Source organism: Pleurodeles waltl, chromosome 4_1 (assembly GCF_031143425.1).
Source record: "Pleurodeles waltl isolate 20211129_DDA chromosome 4_1, aPleWal1.hap1.20221129, whole genome shotgun sequence".
In the NCBI taxonomy this organism is placed as follows: Eukaryota; Metazoa; Chordata; class Amphibia; order Caudata; family Salamandridae; genus Pleurodeles; species Pleurodeles waltl.
This window is the reverse complement of record NC_090442.1, coordinates 587931797-587948190: the sequence shown is the minus strand read 5'-3', so window position 1 is coordinate 587948190 and position 16394 is coordinate 587931797. Positions and strand designations below refer to the sequence as shown.

Sequence of the window (16394 nt, the reverse complement as noted above, 5' to 3'; positions counted from 1 at the left end):
TCTTGGCAGCCAAGCGTCCCTCAACCAAAACCGAATACGCCTGTTGTTGGAAGAAATTTGTGGCATGGTTCTCAGGTCCTTCTCTTTATTCTTTCCCTTGCCCAACAGGGCTCCACTCTGGGAACCCTTAAGAGATATCTCTCTGCTATCTCTGCTTTCTTGAGGTTACCAGATCAGCTTTCTTTATTTAAATCTCCAATTGTTGGGGGGTTTCTTAAAGGCCTCAGACATCTTTTTCCTCCTATCCCATTCATCATGCCCCAATGGGGTCTAAACCTAGTATTAACATACCTTATGTGTGCCCCCTTCGAGCCGCTTCACAACTGCCCTTTACGGCTCTTAACCATCAAGACTGTCTTTTTAGTTGCCATCACCTCTGCCCGCAGAGTGGGTGAGTTCCAGGCTCTTTCATATAAACCACCTTTTCTGGCAATACATCCTGACAAAGTGGTACTTCACACAAAGGCTTCTTTCCTACCTAAAGTAGTGACACACTTCCATGTCAGGCAGTCCATCACCTTGCGTACCTTTTTTGCACCCCCACATTCCTCACATGAAGAGGAGAGACTCCATCTGGACCCAAAAAGAGCGTTGGCGTTCTACCTTGATCGTACCAAAGACTTCCGGGTGGACGATCAACTCTTTGTGGATATGTGTGCAAAGAAGGTGAAGGCAGTGTAGAAGAGGACCATTTCACGACGGGTGCTCTTATGCATCAAAATGTGCTACACTCTGGCTAAGAAGCAACCTCCTGAAGGTTTGCATGCTCATTCCACCAGAGCCACTGCTGCTACCACAGCGCTAGCACAGGGCGTTCCAGTCCTGGACATCTGTCAGGCAGCAACGTGGGCATCTCTGCACACTTTTACCAAACATTACTGCCTGGACAGTCAAGCCCGAAGGGACGGCTACTTTGGCCGTTCGGTCCTGCAGGACTTCTTGGTTCGCAGCCCTCCACCCGGGTTGGTATGGCTCGGGTATCTATTCAAAGGTAAAGAATCTGCAACTAAAAGTCTCTATCATATGTACAAGTTACTTACCTTCAGTAACGATATATATCTGGTAGAGAAACATTCTATTTGCAGATTCCTTACCAACTTGCCCATCCTCCCCGCACTGTGAACTGATTTCTAGGGACAGGAACTCCCCTTTAAGGGCCCTGGTTTTGGCACACCACTCTGTGTTCTCCATGGCTCCGCACTACTTGTGTGGAAAGTCATGAAAAGAAACTGACGTCAGCGCGCGGGGTGGTGCCTGTTTACGACCGCGACGTCATCACGGCGAACACAACGCTGATGGAGTCAACCGACGCCACCTGATGGCGCACAGAGGTACTGCTTGAAGAAAAATCTCCGGTCTCCGGATCCAGACTGACGCCTGGGGGAATTCAAAGGTAAGGAATCTGCAACTAGAATATGTCTTTACCAGATATATCATTATCAAAGGTAGGTAACTTGTACATCTGGAGTAATGCAAGGCAGCCCAAGCCCAAGTCGCTGCCTTGCGTTACTCAGCAAGGTAGGGGCATTACATGGGTGGAGTGTGGGTGTTCTTAAGCATCCACCTATGTAATCTGAAGCATTCCCAGCTTTACCAACACTGCTGGACCTGGGAATGCGTCAGAATTGTACACTTTCCCACCAGAAACGCTACAAGGAGCAATATCTTAATTTCTCCTCGTTGTTTATTTTTTCCAAGTGTGTTGCATGCCTCTAAGGATTATTTTTGTGCAGTAAGGTTTCCTGTCCATAGTGCAAGAGTGCCTGTGTTGGCGCTAGGCAACCACAAGTGCGCCAGCACAAGCAGAGAGCATGAGTGCCCCATATCTTGGTAGAAATGGCTCATCCCTTCCTTCTCCCTTTCAACCAGTGCACCAGGTTGTGTTAGGTGAAAAATAGATAAACGTCCAGTGTCTTTATGCTATTGAGATATAAAAAAATCCTTGTTATACAGGGAAGCTAGCAAGCCCTGTATGAACACGTGTCTCTAATGTTCGTATTATAGAAAACTTGTTATCACTATGTTGCTAACAGTTAAAACAAAAACAAAAAGAGTATGATTTCTGCTTCATTTAATTTTTTTTCTTTCCCTGAAAATCCACAACCGTTTGCTGATTCGGCCATATACAAGGTAGTATAAATATTTATTGCAATGTTGGAATTCACTAGAGGAGTGCTTGAATCATTATGCATTTTAACCATATCCGAAACCCAGACGCCAGCTTTGGTAGTGATTTACATCATAAGGTTTGCTATACACTTGTAATAAAATCACAAGCGGCACGTTTTTGTTTTCTTTTTGCAGTACATCCTACACATTATGTTATATATCTGCAATTATAAACCCTCTTTGATAGAACGTGCAACAGGCCTAATGTTTAAGAGGGTTCAGTGAGAGTGAAGGTGCAAGTACATATCACAAGGACTAATAAACCTTTAAAGGTTATTGCAAGTATCCTCCAAGCCCTCGGATCTTATAAAGGAACCAGGTTTCATTTTAGTAATTTAGACAAATTAGGTTTTCCAAATATGATGTCTCTAAAAGAGAAGTGAATGTAGTGCATGCAAAGACTGGATCTTCAGTCTAGGAGTTCCAGTTTAAAAAAATAATGGCTATGCTGCAATAATTTCCATCCAAAAGCCAATTTTTTGTTGTTGTCTGAAAACGGATGGCTAATGTCCTAACTCAAAGGTGTACGAAGCAGGAAAGGCATATTCCGAGCACTGACTGGTGACCTCGGAGGGAGGAGAAGAACGAGGAGATTAAGGTAAAATGGGGAAAGAGTGGATGGTTAGGATTTGGTCGGTTCAACACTGAGATAATGTGCTTCCAACCTCGCCCGTTGAAGACATTTAAGTGAGGTATGCACTTAACACCTCAACAATTGTTTCTAGTTTCTATAGTAACTACTTCCTGTAGGGCCTTCTGAGTCTCTGCTGGTCTATAATGAACTTAGACTTGCAGCCATCCAGTTCAACCAGTGATTCCTGGTTAGTACATGAGTGCAACCATACTTAATTTGCAAGGCATTGATGCACCTTTCAATTAAAACTATTTACTCAAAAAATAAAGATCATGAGAAAAGAGTATACTAATTGAAAGCCATATTAAATATGTAAACAGAAAATATAAAATTACCAACATCATGGAGCTCTGTAAATAAACACAGTCTTCTCACACCCTTTTTACCTCAAACTTCTTTTCATACTCCCCAGAACCTGGTTCATAGACCAGCTAACCCACCACACCAAAAAACATAGACAAAGTAGAACAGATAGATCATTACTACTCCAAAGATTCTTTCAGTGAATGAGGTATCTGATAGAGACATGTAATTGCATAATTCTTACCTTAGAATTTCCTCAGACGTCAGTCTGGATCCTGAGATTTTTCTTGAGCAGTACCCTTGCACGCCAAAATGTGGCGTCAATGGGCTCCATGTCTGTCGTCATCAGCGCTGGATCCATGATGTTGCAGGTCCTATGTAGGCGCCACCCCAGCGTGCTGACATCAGTTCATTTCTTTCTGCACCAGCCAGCGCTGATCTGAAGAAAGAGCTACCCTCAGTTGTTTTTTGACTCATTTTTTTCGACTTTTGTTGACACCGTTGGATATTTCTACTCCTGGCGCGTCGACTGATGTCTTCTTGTAAGACCGGGTTCAAGCCCTGCCGCTCCTGTCATCAGGCGATGTCCATGATGGATCCACACCTCGTGTGCCTTTAGTGTCTGGAGTGCCGGGCCATGAATCTGAAAGCTTTAACAGAGCAGTCCCAAAAGCTCATAGCAGCCCAGTGCTCGGCTCCACGTAAGTCCCAATCTTAGTTGAGAGGAAGGGCTTGGGATTGGTCGCGGAGCACCCCCTCTTTGTCGTCCCACTCCAAGTCCTTGGGATGATAGGGTAAGTTGAGGCAAAAGAAGTCAAAATAGGCAAAGTGCTCTTCAACTTCACCTCGTCCGTCAGCCGACGAGACGAGGGAGCATCCTCGATCTAGACCTCCCTCTGCGGAGCCTGCGTCTGGGCCGAATCTGTGCCTCCCCGAGTTTCCGGGAGCTGGAGCGACCCCTGCCCAACTCAAGGAGTTTTATGAGGCCATGCGACTCAGTTTTGGGCGGTATGACTCTGCTGGCACCTCTTCGGGCCCCACAGAGTCGGAAGGGGCTCCTTCGGGTTTCGCGCTGGTGACTTCAGCTCCAAGGGGCACCCATGGATCCCTTGTTGGATCCAGACCAGCTCCAGTCATTCCACCTCAATCTCAACTGGCCCCGACCTTGGTGCTCCTGTGCAGCAAGCGTCGCACCCATCCTCATTGCTGACTCCGACAAGGAGCCGGATGAGCGCCATATGACACCAAATCTTGGTCCGACAAATGCCTTGCCCTCTATGTCAGATCCTGAGCCCTATTCATTTGGGCTAGGTTACGGTTAGAAATGGGAGGGGTCGCTGGAAGCTTTAGAATACCAGCTTGATGACCCCATGGGCTGGCATACAGACCTGGGTGAAACCAGTGGACTGGTTACCTTACCGGATACTGGCATGCTCTCTTCCCCCACTGTGGCTATGGAGGGGGGAGCTCCATAGTCTATGGTGGTGTGGAGAGCAGCCGAGGTCCTGGACCTCGAGCTGCCTTCAGTGGCAGTAAGGACTAACCTCCTGACAGGTGCTTAAGCCTGGGGCTTCATCATCTGAAGCCCTGCTTCCCTTTCCTTTATGGATGTCCTACTGGGTACCTGGTCCAAACCCAGCACAAGGGCTCCTGTGAACAGGACAATTGCCCACTGCATCTCCCAGCACTGAGTGACTCAGGTTCACTAACACAACACACCCCTCCTGAGAGCTTGGTTATGCAGGCCTCTACCACCCAGGGCGTGTTCTGTTCTGCACCCCCGGAATCTTAAAGGCTGAACACACTTGGGAAGAGGATGTTTTTTCCGCCAGCCTGGCATTGCGGTCTGTTAAACACTGCATGCCTTTTGGGCTGTTATTCCCACACGCTGTGCTATACGGTTGCGCAAGTGCTGCCACACGGCCCGGAGGAGGCCCGGACTGTACTTTCCCAGGCAGTTGCTGATGGAAAAGAGACAGCAAAATTCACGATCTGATGTGAACTGGACATGACCGACTCACTGGGCAGAGCGGTTTCTTCGACAGTGGCCTTGAGGCGCCACACCTGGTTGAGGACGTCTGGCTTTTCAGTGGATGCCCAAGCTAATCTCATGGCAGAACCTTCATCCACTATTACATACCAGTCTAAATCCTGCTTTTCACCATATACTCTCCCCTACTTTTGGAAAGCATCCTCTTTATAGATGTAGTGGCATGCTTCATCATAGGCTAGTCCAGCCCACCGGGTTGAGATAATACTAACCCAGCGGTCTCAACCGTAGCCCTAGGGGAGAGCTTGCTCCTCCTGGGGCTGGGAGATCAGAATAAAGTGTCTATTGGTCAGTAGGGCACCAGTGTGGTAAAAAAATATTAAAGTTAAAACTACCTCAACATCTATCCAAGGGATTTCTTTTATGGAGGATAATGTTGGATTTGTTTAAAAGGTCCACTTCTACCCGATGGGGGATCCAGTTGTCTGATGGATCTACAATGGATCCCTGCACCTCTATCTGCCAACATGCTTCGGTACCTGACAGGAATTCTGATTCTCAAAGCATTGATACTCCGGTCTTCCTCAGGGCAAAACTTCTTCTAATCCCTACTGTCTGTCACATGTCTGTTATATCTGGCTTTCAACTAAGTAAGACTAGTTCCTACCTTGTCCTCTATGCGTCTCCCTGTGTCTGTCAGGGAAGGGCCTCATCAGTGTCGAGGAGGAGGATTCCTTATTGTCACACATTTGACAAAGGTAATCCTCCGTTTTAGCACCGAGGTCAGGCCGTTCCATAATAAGGGAAACTCCGCCTCCTAGAGACTGATGAGGCCCTTCCCTGACTGTCCAAAGACTGACAAAGAGAAGTTGGGAGGCTGTGAATGTGCCAACCAGTCTCACTCCCAGTCGCGGAGCTGATTCCTCAAATGGTCCAGATGCACCCCGAGTTCCCTGGACCATCAGCGACGCCACCGCAAGTCAGGACCTTAAAGGAGGCCATAGTTTGTATTTTTGGCACTCTTCCAACTCCCCCTGGTGCCCCTTTGAATCCGGAGAACCCACAGTGGACTCCAGTCAGGTTATCGCTGGCTGATCCATTCTCAGCTCTGTATGTGCCCCCAAAAACCCACTTTAGGGTCTGTACCGACTTTGTTGTTAACTTCTATTCCAGCTCTAAGAACTGCGCCTGTTATTTTCCTACTTGCGTCAATAACAGTGTCGCCCAAGGTTGAGCTTTTGCTGAATCCAGTGTCTGACCTTGCTCCACTTCGACCCTGACCAAGGTCACTCCTTGACTCCACTCAGTGCAACAGGTTCCTGTACTGTCTGACTCAGACAAAACAATTCCTTTTTCACGAGGCTTTCCTCAAAAGCTTCATCACCTTTTCAGCTTGGATTCTGATAAACCTGATAGTGATGATGGTGATGATATACCCCCATACTATGATATCTATGTGGACTTGCAGAAGGCCACTGGGCTGGATTCCTCCGCTAACAGAGGGTTGGGTTCACCCCTTAGACTCCCCATGCTAGAGAGTGCATTATTTGTTGTGTTGATTAGACATGCAGGTGGGGTCCTAAACCAACAGCTGCCTTCAGATGAAGTCAAAACAAATGTCCTCACTGAGGTTTTGCACCCTGACCCAGCCTTATCCAAGACCTTGCTTCCATTTAACAAAACCCTGATTGCCACCCTTATGGGTACTGGGCAAAGCCTTGCTCTTGAGTGCCAGTTAACAGGCAGATACGCAGGTGCCACAGACCAGTGCCGGACATTCTTGCTCAGCACCTGACTTATTGTGTGAAGTGTTCGATAAGTGGATGTTCTCTTCTGCCAGCTTGGCGATAAAGTCAGTCAATGCAGTCTGGCTCTTAGGCCGTGGTATACAGACACTCTTTAGGACATGGCTAGCAAGATCCTGCTGGTGATCCCGGAGGAGGTTTGGGCCTTTTTGACGACTAGGATGCAGCCAAATATGTGATATGGGCTTGCCTGGACAACACTGACTGCTTAGGGCATGCAGTCTGCACTAGTGTGGGCTGTGCCACTACACATGGATACAATACACAAACCTTTTTGAGGACATGAAGGTGTCTCTAGTAGATATGCCATTTGATGGGTCTCACCTTGTTGGTTTATTTCTGTCCTTGAATGCTTTACAGAAAGTACAGCCACAGTGCGTTCATAGGGCCTTTCGACTGCTGCTTGACAGTTTCTTCAACAGCACTGATCTTTCTGAAGTTTCTCCAGGGGGCTGGTGTATGGACATTGCCAGGCCCTGCCACCACTGCATCAGTCACACCAGCCCTTTCGTGGCCAGGGATGGGGTACAAGCAGACAACTTGCAGGTCACCAGGGACACCGCTTGACCCAGTCCTCTACCCCTGCAGCATCCGTGTCAAAGCTGCTTTAGTTTGCCATAATCAGTACACAGCCAGACTGTGAGAGGCAGGGCTCTCACATTTCCTTCCAGGGTGGCAGGCCACTACATCCAACACATTGGTCCTCTGTATTGTCCAAGCTGAACTATGACCTTCCATTCCTTTCCGACCCACATCAACTTCCTCCTACATCAGAGCAGCTTTCAGAGGAGCATTTATCCATCTTGCTGCAAGAGGTGCGTTTCTCCTGGCTTAAAGGGGCCACTGAGAGGGGGCCAGCATGGGAGGTAGGGACAGGTATTATTCTCCCTATTTTGTCATGCCGAAGGACGGAGGCCTTCATACTATTTTGGATCTTTGCCCCCTGAATGCTCTTTTGGGAAAGGACAGGTTCAAAATGCTCGCACTGGCCCAGATTCTCTCTGCCCTGCATCAGGGAGACTGGATAGTTTCCTCGGACCTGAATGTTGTATACTTTATTATGTCCATCCTTGAGTCTCACAGACACCTGCGGATAAAAGTAGGCAAGGAGCATTTTCTGTTTGCCTTACCATCGCCCCTCAGGTGTCCACAAAAGTGATGATTGTGGTTGCCGTCCATCTAATGTGGTTGTGGATATCAGTTTTCCTCTACCTCAACAACAGGCTGTTGAAGTAGGAATCACTGCCGTTAGTCGTAGACCATCTCCAGACAATGGTGAACCTTTCGACTGCTTTGGGTTCCTCGAGTAATGAGCCACAGTCACATTTGACTCTTTCACAGAGGCTTCCTGTAATTGAAGATATTTTGGACACAATGCAGTGCAGGGCCTTTCCTCTCGCACAAGTCCAGGACATTCTGGCTGTGATCCCAATGTCTCAGCCTCAGACCTGGATCTCACGAGAGCATCTATGAGGCTTCTTGGCCTGCTGTCCCTATGCATCCGGCTTGTCTCCTTCGCCAGGTGGCATATGTGGGCCCTGCGGTGGAATTTGAAGTCTCAGGCCCATATTTATACTTTTTGACGCACAACTGCGCCAACGCAGTTGTGCGTCAAAAAATTTACCGCCGGCTAACGCCATTCCAACGCACCATGCAGGCACCTTATTTATGGAATGGCGTTAGCCGGCGCTGCGGACTGGTGTGCGTCAAAAAAAAGACACACCAGGCAGCGCCGGCGTATGGGAAAATGGGGGTTGTGCGTCAAAAAATGGGGCAAGTCAGGTCTGAGGCAAAATTCAGGCCTCAAACCGGATTTGCGCCATTTTTTTTTTTACGCCCAACCTCCATTGACATGACTCCTGTCTTAGCAAAGACAGGACTCATGCCCCCTTGCCCAGTGGCCATGCCCAGGGGACTTATGTCCCCTGGGCATGGTCATTGGGCATAGTGGCATGTAGGGGGGCCCAAATCAGGCCCCCCTATGCCACAAAAAAAATCTGAAAAAAATACTTACCCGAACTTACCTTTACTTCCCTGGGATGGGTCCCTCCATCCTTGGGTGTCCTCCTGGGGTGGGCAAGGGTGGCAGGGGGTGTCCCTGGGGGCAGGGGAGGGCACCTCTGGGCTCCTTCCGAGCCCACAGGTCCCTTAACGTCTGCCCTGACCCAGGCGTTAAAAACGGCACACATCAGGCTGTGCGTCGTTTTTTAAGGCCCACCCCCTCCTGTGCGTCAAAATGACATCCGAGTATAAATATGGGGCACAGGCCTTAAAGTCATTTTTTGGAAGGGAACGCCTACCTTGCATATAATTAACGCAAGGCTGGTTCCCCCTTCCAAAAAATGACGCACATGGTGGAATTTTGACGCCTGCGACGTCACAGTATAAATATGGGGCAGGGTTTGCGCCGATTGTGCGTCAAAATTTTTGACGCACATTCGGCGCAAACAGAGTATAAATATGCCCCTCAGTTGGCCCAGCACCAAGGAAACCTGTTGAATGTCATCCAGGTTTCCATTTGCAAAAATCTGCAGTGGTGGCTGCTCTGATCACAACCTGACTAGAGGCAGACCCCTCTTCATTCTGCTCTTATAGTTGACGATGGTGACAGATGTGTCGCTGCTGGGCTGGGCAGGTCATCGGGGAGAGGTGGTCTCTGGCTGAAACCCAACTCCACATAAATCTGCTGGAGTTGTGGGCCATTTGTCTGGTGTTGAAGATCTTCCTGCCATCTATCAAGGGAAGGCAGGTGCAGGTTCTCATTGACAACACCATCAACACTTGGTACAGCAGAGTCGAGTGGGATCATGAGTCTTGTGTCAGGAGGCACTGTGCCTCCTGAGTTGGCTGCAGCTTCAGTGCACATCCCTGATTGCAGAACACCTAGCGGGGACTTTAAATGCCATGGCAGACTAGCTCATCCATTGAGTCCAGTGACGCTTGGCAGATAACGAATGGAGGTTGTATCCCGAGGTGGCCCACAATATGTTCGGACAGTGGGGAGAGCCCTGCCTAATTCTTTCTGCCACCGTTAAGAACGAGCAGTGTCAAAACAACTGAGCGATGGTGTTCCCAAGAGCACATCTCTGCGCATTAGTATTTGTCCTCCAATTAGGCTACCACTTCAGGAGGATATTACCACTTCAAGAGGTTCTTCTGTCACAGAAGCAAGACAGGGGTCTGCACCCAAGCCTGCGTAATCTACACCTCCATGCATTGGAATTAAGCTGTGGCAGTTCGATCTACCTCATGAGGTTGTGGATGTCATCTTGGCATCCAGGTGCCCTTCTACAAATGTATTTACACAGGGAGCGGGGCAAATCTGTAGCCTGGTGTGGAGTATGAAATATAGACAAGTCAAACTGTCAGAGGTTTAATTGTTTGTTTTATCTTTTGCCCAGCAGTATCTTGCTATGGGAACCATTAAAGGATATTTGTCAGTCATTTTTGCCTTTTTGCATTTCCCGTATTGTTTGTAATGCCACTGTGCAATCTTAATTTGGTCTTGACATTCCTCTTACGTACCACCGCAGAGGCAATGAACAGTTTCCTGTTGCATCTTCTGACCCTCAAAACCTTCATTCTACACCACTGTTTTCCAGACAAACTGGTGTTGAAGACCAAGCCTGCCTTTATGCCCAAATATGTGAGGCTTTTTTGCGCTGGGCAATCCATCAACCTCCTGATGTTCCTTGACCCGCTTAACCCCTCGAAAGAGAAGGGACTTCATCAGCTGGCTCCCAAAGGGGTCCTAAGCATTTACATTGACCGCACCCAAGGCCATAGGGTGGGCGATTGGCTTTTGTGGGGTTCTCTGGTGCAAAGAAAGGTTGGACAGTGCAGAAAAGAACCTTTTCAATGTGTACAGTCCTCTGCATTAGGATCTGCTAAGAAGCAGCCTTCCAAAGGAAGGAAGGCACATTCCACCAGGGCCAAAGCTGCTAACACTGTTTTTGCAATCCAGTGCCTGTTCTTGACATCAGTCAAGCTGGAAAATGGGCAACAGTGCACGCGTTCATTTGGCATATACTGCCTTGACAGTCAGATCACATGGGAAGGTTATTGTACCCATTCGGTGCTGCCGGACATCTTGGTCTGAGCCAACTCCACAGACCTTTCACCTTAGGGAGGTACTACCTAAGTATCTATTCTAAAGGTAAGGAATTTATCCTTCAGAAGAACAAGTTACTTAACTTTGGTAACACTCTTTCTTATGGTAGCTGTAACAGAAGATTCCTCACTGCCCTCTCATCCCCCATACTGTGGAGTGCTCTATTTTTACAATCTAAAAAGATCCTAAATTAGAAATCTGCATACTGTACCTCCAGTTGTTTTGTGCTCAGCATCTGGGAGTGCAGAAAGAGTCAAGCAAGAAACAGATGTCAGCTTGCAGGGGTGGCACCTATATGCAGCTCTGCTTCATCATTTTCAGGGTTCGAACAAGATTAACATGGAGCCCCACAACACCATTTAGTGGCGCACGGAAGCACTGCTGGAAAAATGTCTGAATCCAGTCTGGTGCCAGGGAAATATTTTAAAGGTAAGAAATCTGGGCATAGATAGAGTATCCTCCAGAAGTAATGTTACCAAAAGTATCATGTTCATTTATAGCTTGTGAAATCTACGAGTAGAATCAGTGCATTTTGTTTTGCATGTCACAGTTTGTAAATTCTACACACTAATGAAAGTCATTCAAAAATTATTAGAGTTCCCATTCATATTTAAAGTACAAACAGTTAACAAGTAAAACACGTTCTTGTTGCTCAGCTCTAGTATTAATGTCGACGCTGAACTGGGTATTTGAGTTTGGTTCTATAAAGGATAGTTTGAACCTTTGAGTTAGATTAAGTGACCTCCATTTGTTAAAAAATTTTTTTTTTTTTAAAAAGGCTGATTTAAATTTGATAGATGCTCTTTAGGAAAGTAAAAAGTGTATGGGAATGACGGCTCTACCAAGTTTGCCAGTTACTTAGGCAGCATTGTCGAGGAATGGTAAACGTACTAGAAAGGTAAAGGAACACAACAAAATAGTGGCAGGTCAGAGAACTTCAGTTTAATCTCACAGGTAAGAAATGCTTCTAAACCTGGAGCTCCAAGGAAAAATACCCTGCAGCATACATTCTGAAATACCAGATATATGATCCAGATAGCGTGCACATGGTACAAACAGAAATGGAACATAAAGATCAAGGCCCACTCAAATTAAACAGCGGTCCATTAAAATCAGAAAAACACATTACTCCAGACAATTTGAAAGAGCTTGTGATAGTTAGAAAAAAATCTATAAAAATGTTTGGGAACAAAAGTCCTTCTGACAAACCTTCAAGCAAAAGTATGACTTTCTAGACAGAGTAGGGCAATGTATGGTTGTCAGAATTAGTAAAGTGTGTAAACAGCACATAACTGAGACTCAATAAGTGGCTCAAGATGATGTATTGTAACATTAAATCAGCAAGAAACATTTGTTGGAATTTGAAATCCATGCTGAGTGCCCTTCTACTCTTACCCCAGCATCATTTGTCTGGGTTTTGCCAGCACACGCAGTATGGTTTTCCAGAGGCACACATGGCTGAAAACCTTTCACATTTAAGACACAAAGCTGTAAACATAAGTGAAGGAACCGGCCGTACAGTACACTGAACTATCACCATTGAATAATAGTAACTGCCTCCAATACGCATAGAGACAAAGCTTCAGCAGCGACTTTAAAGATAGTAACATAAAGTCAGCACATACAAAGCACAACCACATTTGTGTAGATACCGGTTAAATTCCTAGCTTCCTAGGACAGACATTCAGAATATAATATGTAGGAAACAGGCATAGAAAGTCAACCTGGAAGCTTCCACTCGATTCATTCACTTTATTGGATTGTTTTATTTTCTGACGACAGGAACATAAATCTGTGGAAAATCAAATGAAGCGAGGACTCCTCCAAAACAGGGAACGCTTCAAATACTGGGGGAACTCATAAAAGAGACATTAGGGAAATGTGATGACAAAACTGTTTCATGGAGGCAGGAAAGTGCATGTCCAAGTGTAGAGATGAGAAATTTAGTAATAAATCACATGGCACAAAAAAACTGAACAGGCTCCACTTTGACTGCAAGGACATAATGCGGCCTACAACCGAAGCAAAGTCCCCAGAACACAACAAAGTAATGATCAGCATACGGATATGACATATCTCAGACTGGAAGAAATGATAGTGGGTAGGCACTCATCCCTGTAGAACCATACCAAATAGGATAGTCTCTTAATTAGGAAATATTTACTTTAACTCTGTGAAACTGAATCGTTTGGTACAGGTCACAGGCCCTTTGTTTAAAAGACAATTATGATAGACTCTTTAACAAATGTGCACAGAGAAACAAAAAGTTATTTAACTGCTATTTCATTAACTTCAAACCTTCTATGCACGTAGAAATCTGAAATAAAGTACTACCAGCACTCCCAAAATCATGTAAACACACAAAATCCAATCATTAAGGCATGAGTGACAAATGCTATGCTTCGGACTCCACTGCTTCCGCTCCTTCATTGGCGCTGTCTTTGTCTTCCATGTGATTATTTAGCAGCATAAATTTCCCATCATTTGTAAGTGGAATGGACATCATCAACTGAGCTAAAACATCTGGGTTCTGAAATAAAAAGGGGTTGTGATTATTATAAGATATACAATATGACAGCAGAACAAGACTGCCTGAACCCTCTAGTCTTCATAATTCATCGTTGAATATGTGACATACAACTGATGCATTCTTTTAAGGATTGGCTGCTGCCATCAGCTGAGTCAATACATGAACAATGCAGTCATATGTCATGAACGGCAATTTTTTTATTTTATAGACCATCGGCTCAACACGCTATCAATACCATTGTTATCAAACTGTCTCAATAAGTCTGGAATGGAAATTCCCGTATATCTGGGAAGATTTACTAATTTGCGGCACAGCAACCAGTTTTGCACTATGAGGAGACAGCACGCCAGCCAACCATCTACTACTCTCTCTTCCTCAGCACTGCGTCCCTTTAGGCTGCCCTGCACCTCACACACACCTTTGCACCATAGCGATGTCTAGCATAGATTTTGTACTGAGGGGACCTTTCCAGTATGAAAAATAAAAAGAGTCTCCAAGTTGGCACCTGCGTCAACGAGATATTTTTGGTGAAAAGCCCAATCTACAAATGTTAGAAGGTAGGGCTTTTTTTCTTTTTTTTTTTAAATCAGTGGGTAGTAGCTTGGGCATACACATGTACCACCAATGGGGAATCTCAGTGATGAACATTAATGCAAACTACTCGAAAGCTGCCAAACCTGACAATAAAACAATTGGCGTTTTATTGATGGATTCACGTTCTTGCAACTTCTCCTACCTAATGATAATAACTTGACAAAATCCGTGAAGACGTTTCAAACTGCAGAGGGGAAACCCACAATTTCTCGTTTCGAATATGCCAGCAGGGCCATTGTAGGGTGTGCTGCACCAGTAGAGTTGCTCATTGCCCCTTCTCTTTTGATTTGGTGAAGCCGGGAACTTAGCTGTGATGATTGAAGCTAATCATGCCGCATAACTAATGTTACAGGTAAGTAACATATTCTTTTAAATCACAATATAGTATACAAATTAACATCATTACATCGAGCAGCAACAATTAACAGCTCTGAGAAGCTGGGAGATATCAAAAGGAAGTTTACCTCATGAGATGTCTCAAGGTGCTCTGGCCAACTTGTGTATCTGTACGTCTACCACAAGACAAACAACACTGTTTGTGAAAGTCAAGTATAGACTTACCCAACTTTCTGTATTTCAAAAGCCGAGTTTGCACCAGATTGCTGGAAATGTAGCAGTACCCTTGGTATAATGAGCACCTTTTTTTTTTTCGTTTTTTTTTTTTAAACTTAGGAGCAACCTGTATGTCAACACATTATAGTACTTAATAATTCCAGGCGCTGAAATAGCATTTTTCCCAAAGTTTAGTCGAAGAATAGCTGTGTAGATTTTGATTATTCTATGTGGTGTGCAATGGCCACTGTGAAAGCCACTTGAAATTGGAATCGTTTCACAATCCACATGCTTGATGGAAGAGCAGTGGATTTACTAAGTTGACTAAAACTACATCAAACTTCCAAGTTGGAGCCAGACTGTGAGCTATGCTCCTAAATTGCACCAATTTGTGCACTAAGTGTGATTTGGAGCCAATATGATGCTCTACTGGAGATCACGGCCATGGAGATTTCACCACCATGCTTGACCTTTGTACACGGAACTTATCTGTTGTGCTCCCCATTAATCAAGCTTTTCTTCTATTTGTTGTAATTTGGTATTGTCTCGGCCCTCATTGCCTCACATTTTGCTTTGTCAGCCACATTCCCTATATTTTGCCAAACACACAATGACAACAGATTTACGCAAACCTGCCCTCTTGACAGGTGCCTCAATCACATTAGAAATGGATGCAAATCATTACACCTCAACTGAATGGAGCGAAAGAAAGCTCATCTTTTTTAATACTTTAGAGTACTGCTGGTTTTTACCAAGTTACATCACTCTTCTTTTGGCCAAAACATTCCCATTTCTTCTGAGATGTACAAAATGTGAGGTCCATGATGTGGAAAAGCCCTTGTGCCCGGTATTCACTGCTTTGTTTAAAAAAAATTCTGTCCAATACATACATTGAAACCTATTGTGCATCTTTTTACATTCTAGCACCGAGCTCAAATCACAGAGGCAGCTGCTGACTCATGCTTAGACTATATATTTTTGAGGTTACCTTAATATGAGCCTAGATACATGCAATAAAAAATATTTTGCTGCTCATGTTTTAGTACTTAATCAACGTTTTAGCTCTGCTGCATTTGGCTAAAGATGTACATTTAAATATAAGACTTTAACATAATTTTTTCAGGGGCTTTAGTTTCCATAATCTCAAAAAGTACCATACAGCTTAACATTTCTGACAGAAGGATATTGCATTAAATAAACCCACTTGAGCTAATATTGAACGATTGGCAGTAGGTCGCGCTCCTCTAGATTTGTTTGCTGACTGGCTCACTAATATATTTAAGAGTAAGAAAGTCCCAGCAACAATTAAACCGAAGATGAAACCAATGCTTCAGCCTCTATCCTGGATTTCGGTGAGAATGACTGAGGCTGCCTGGCCTCATGGCCTCTTGCAACCTACTACTGACAAATACTAGATGGCACATGCGTGCTCTGCAGTGGGACCTGAAGTTCCAGTGGGTCCAGCATCAGGGGAGCTCTGTGCGATCTAGCTCGCATTGAAAGTATTTCTTCCCTCTATCAAGGGGAAGGTAGCAAAAGGTGTTCATGGACAACACTACTGCTGTGTGGTACGGCAACAAGCAGGGTGGGATTGGGTTGTGGACCCTTTGTCAAGAGGCTCTGTGCCTCTGGTCGTGGCTGGAACAACAGGGCATTTTCCTGGTGGGTCAACACTGGCAGGCTCTCTGATGCCAGAGCAGATGAAT

General features: G+C 45.5%; 1 protein-coding gene across 2 annotated transcripts in view; it reads right to left on the bottom strand.

Annotated features, from left to right (window-relative positions):
* Positions 1 to 12750: 12750 nt before the first annotated feature.
* The window catches only part of APPL2 (adaptor protein, phosphotyrosine interacting with PH domain and leucine zipper 2), a 512959-nt gene continuing 509315 nt past the window's right edge, over positions 12751 to 16394 (bottom strand). For both annotated transcript variants that reach the window (XM_069228970.1, XM_069228971.1), the window contains exon 21: positions 12751 to 13542. In XM_069228970.1, the coding sequence (XP_069085071.1) occupies positions 13408 to 13542 (135 nt within the window). In that variant the 3' untranslated portion in view covers positions 12751 to 13407. The remainder of the gene's footprint in view (positions 13543 to 16394) is intronic.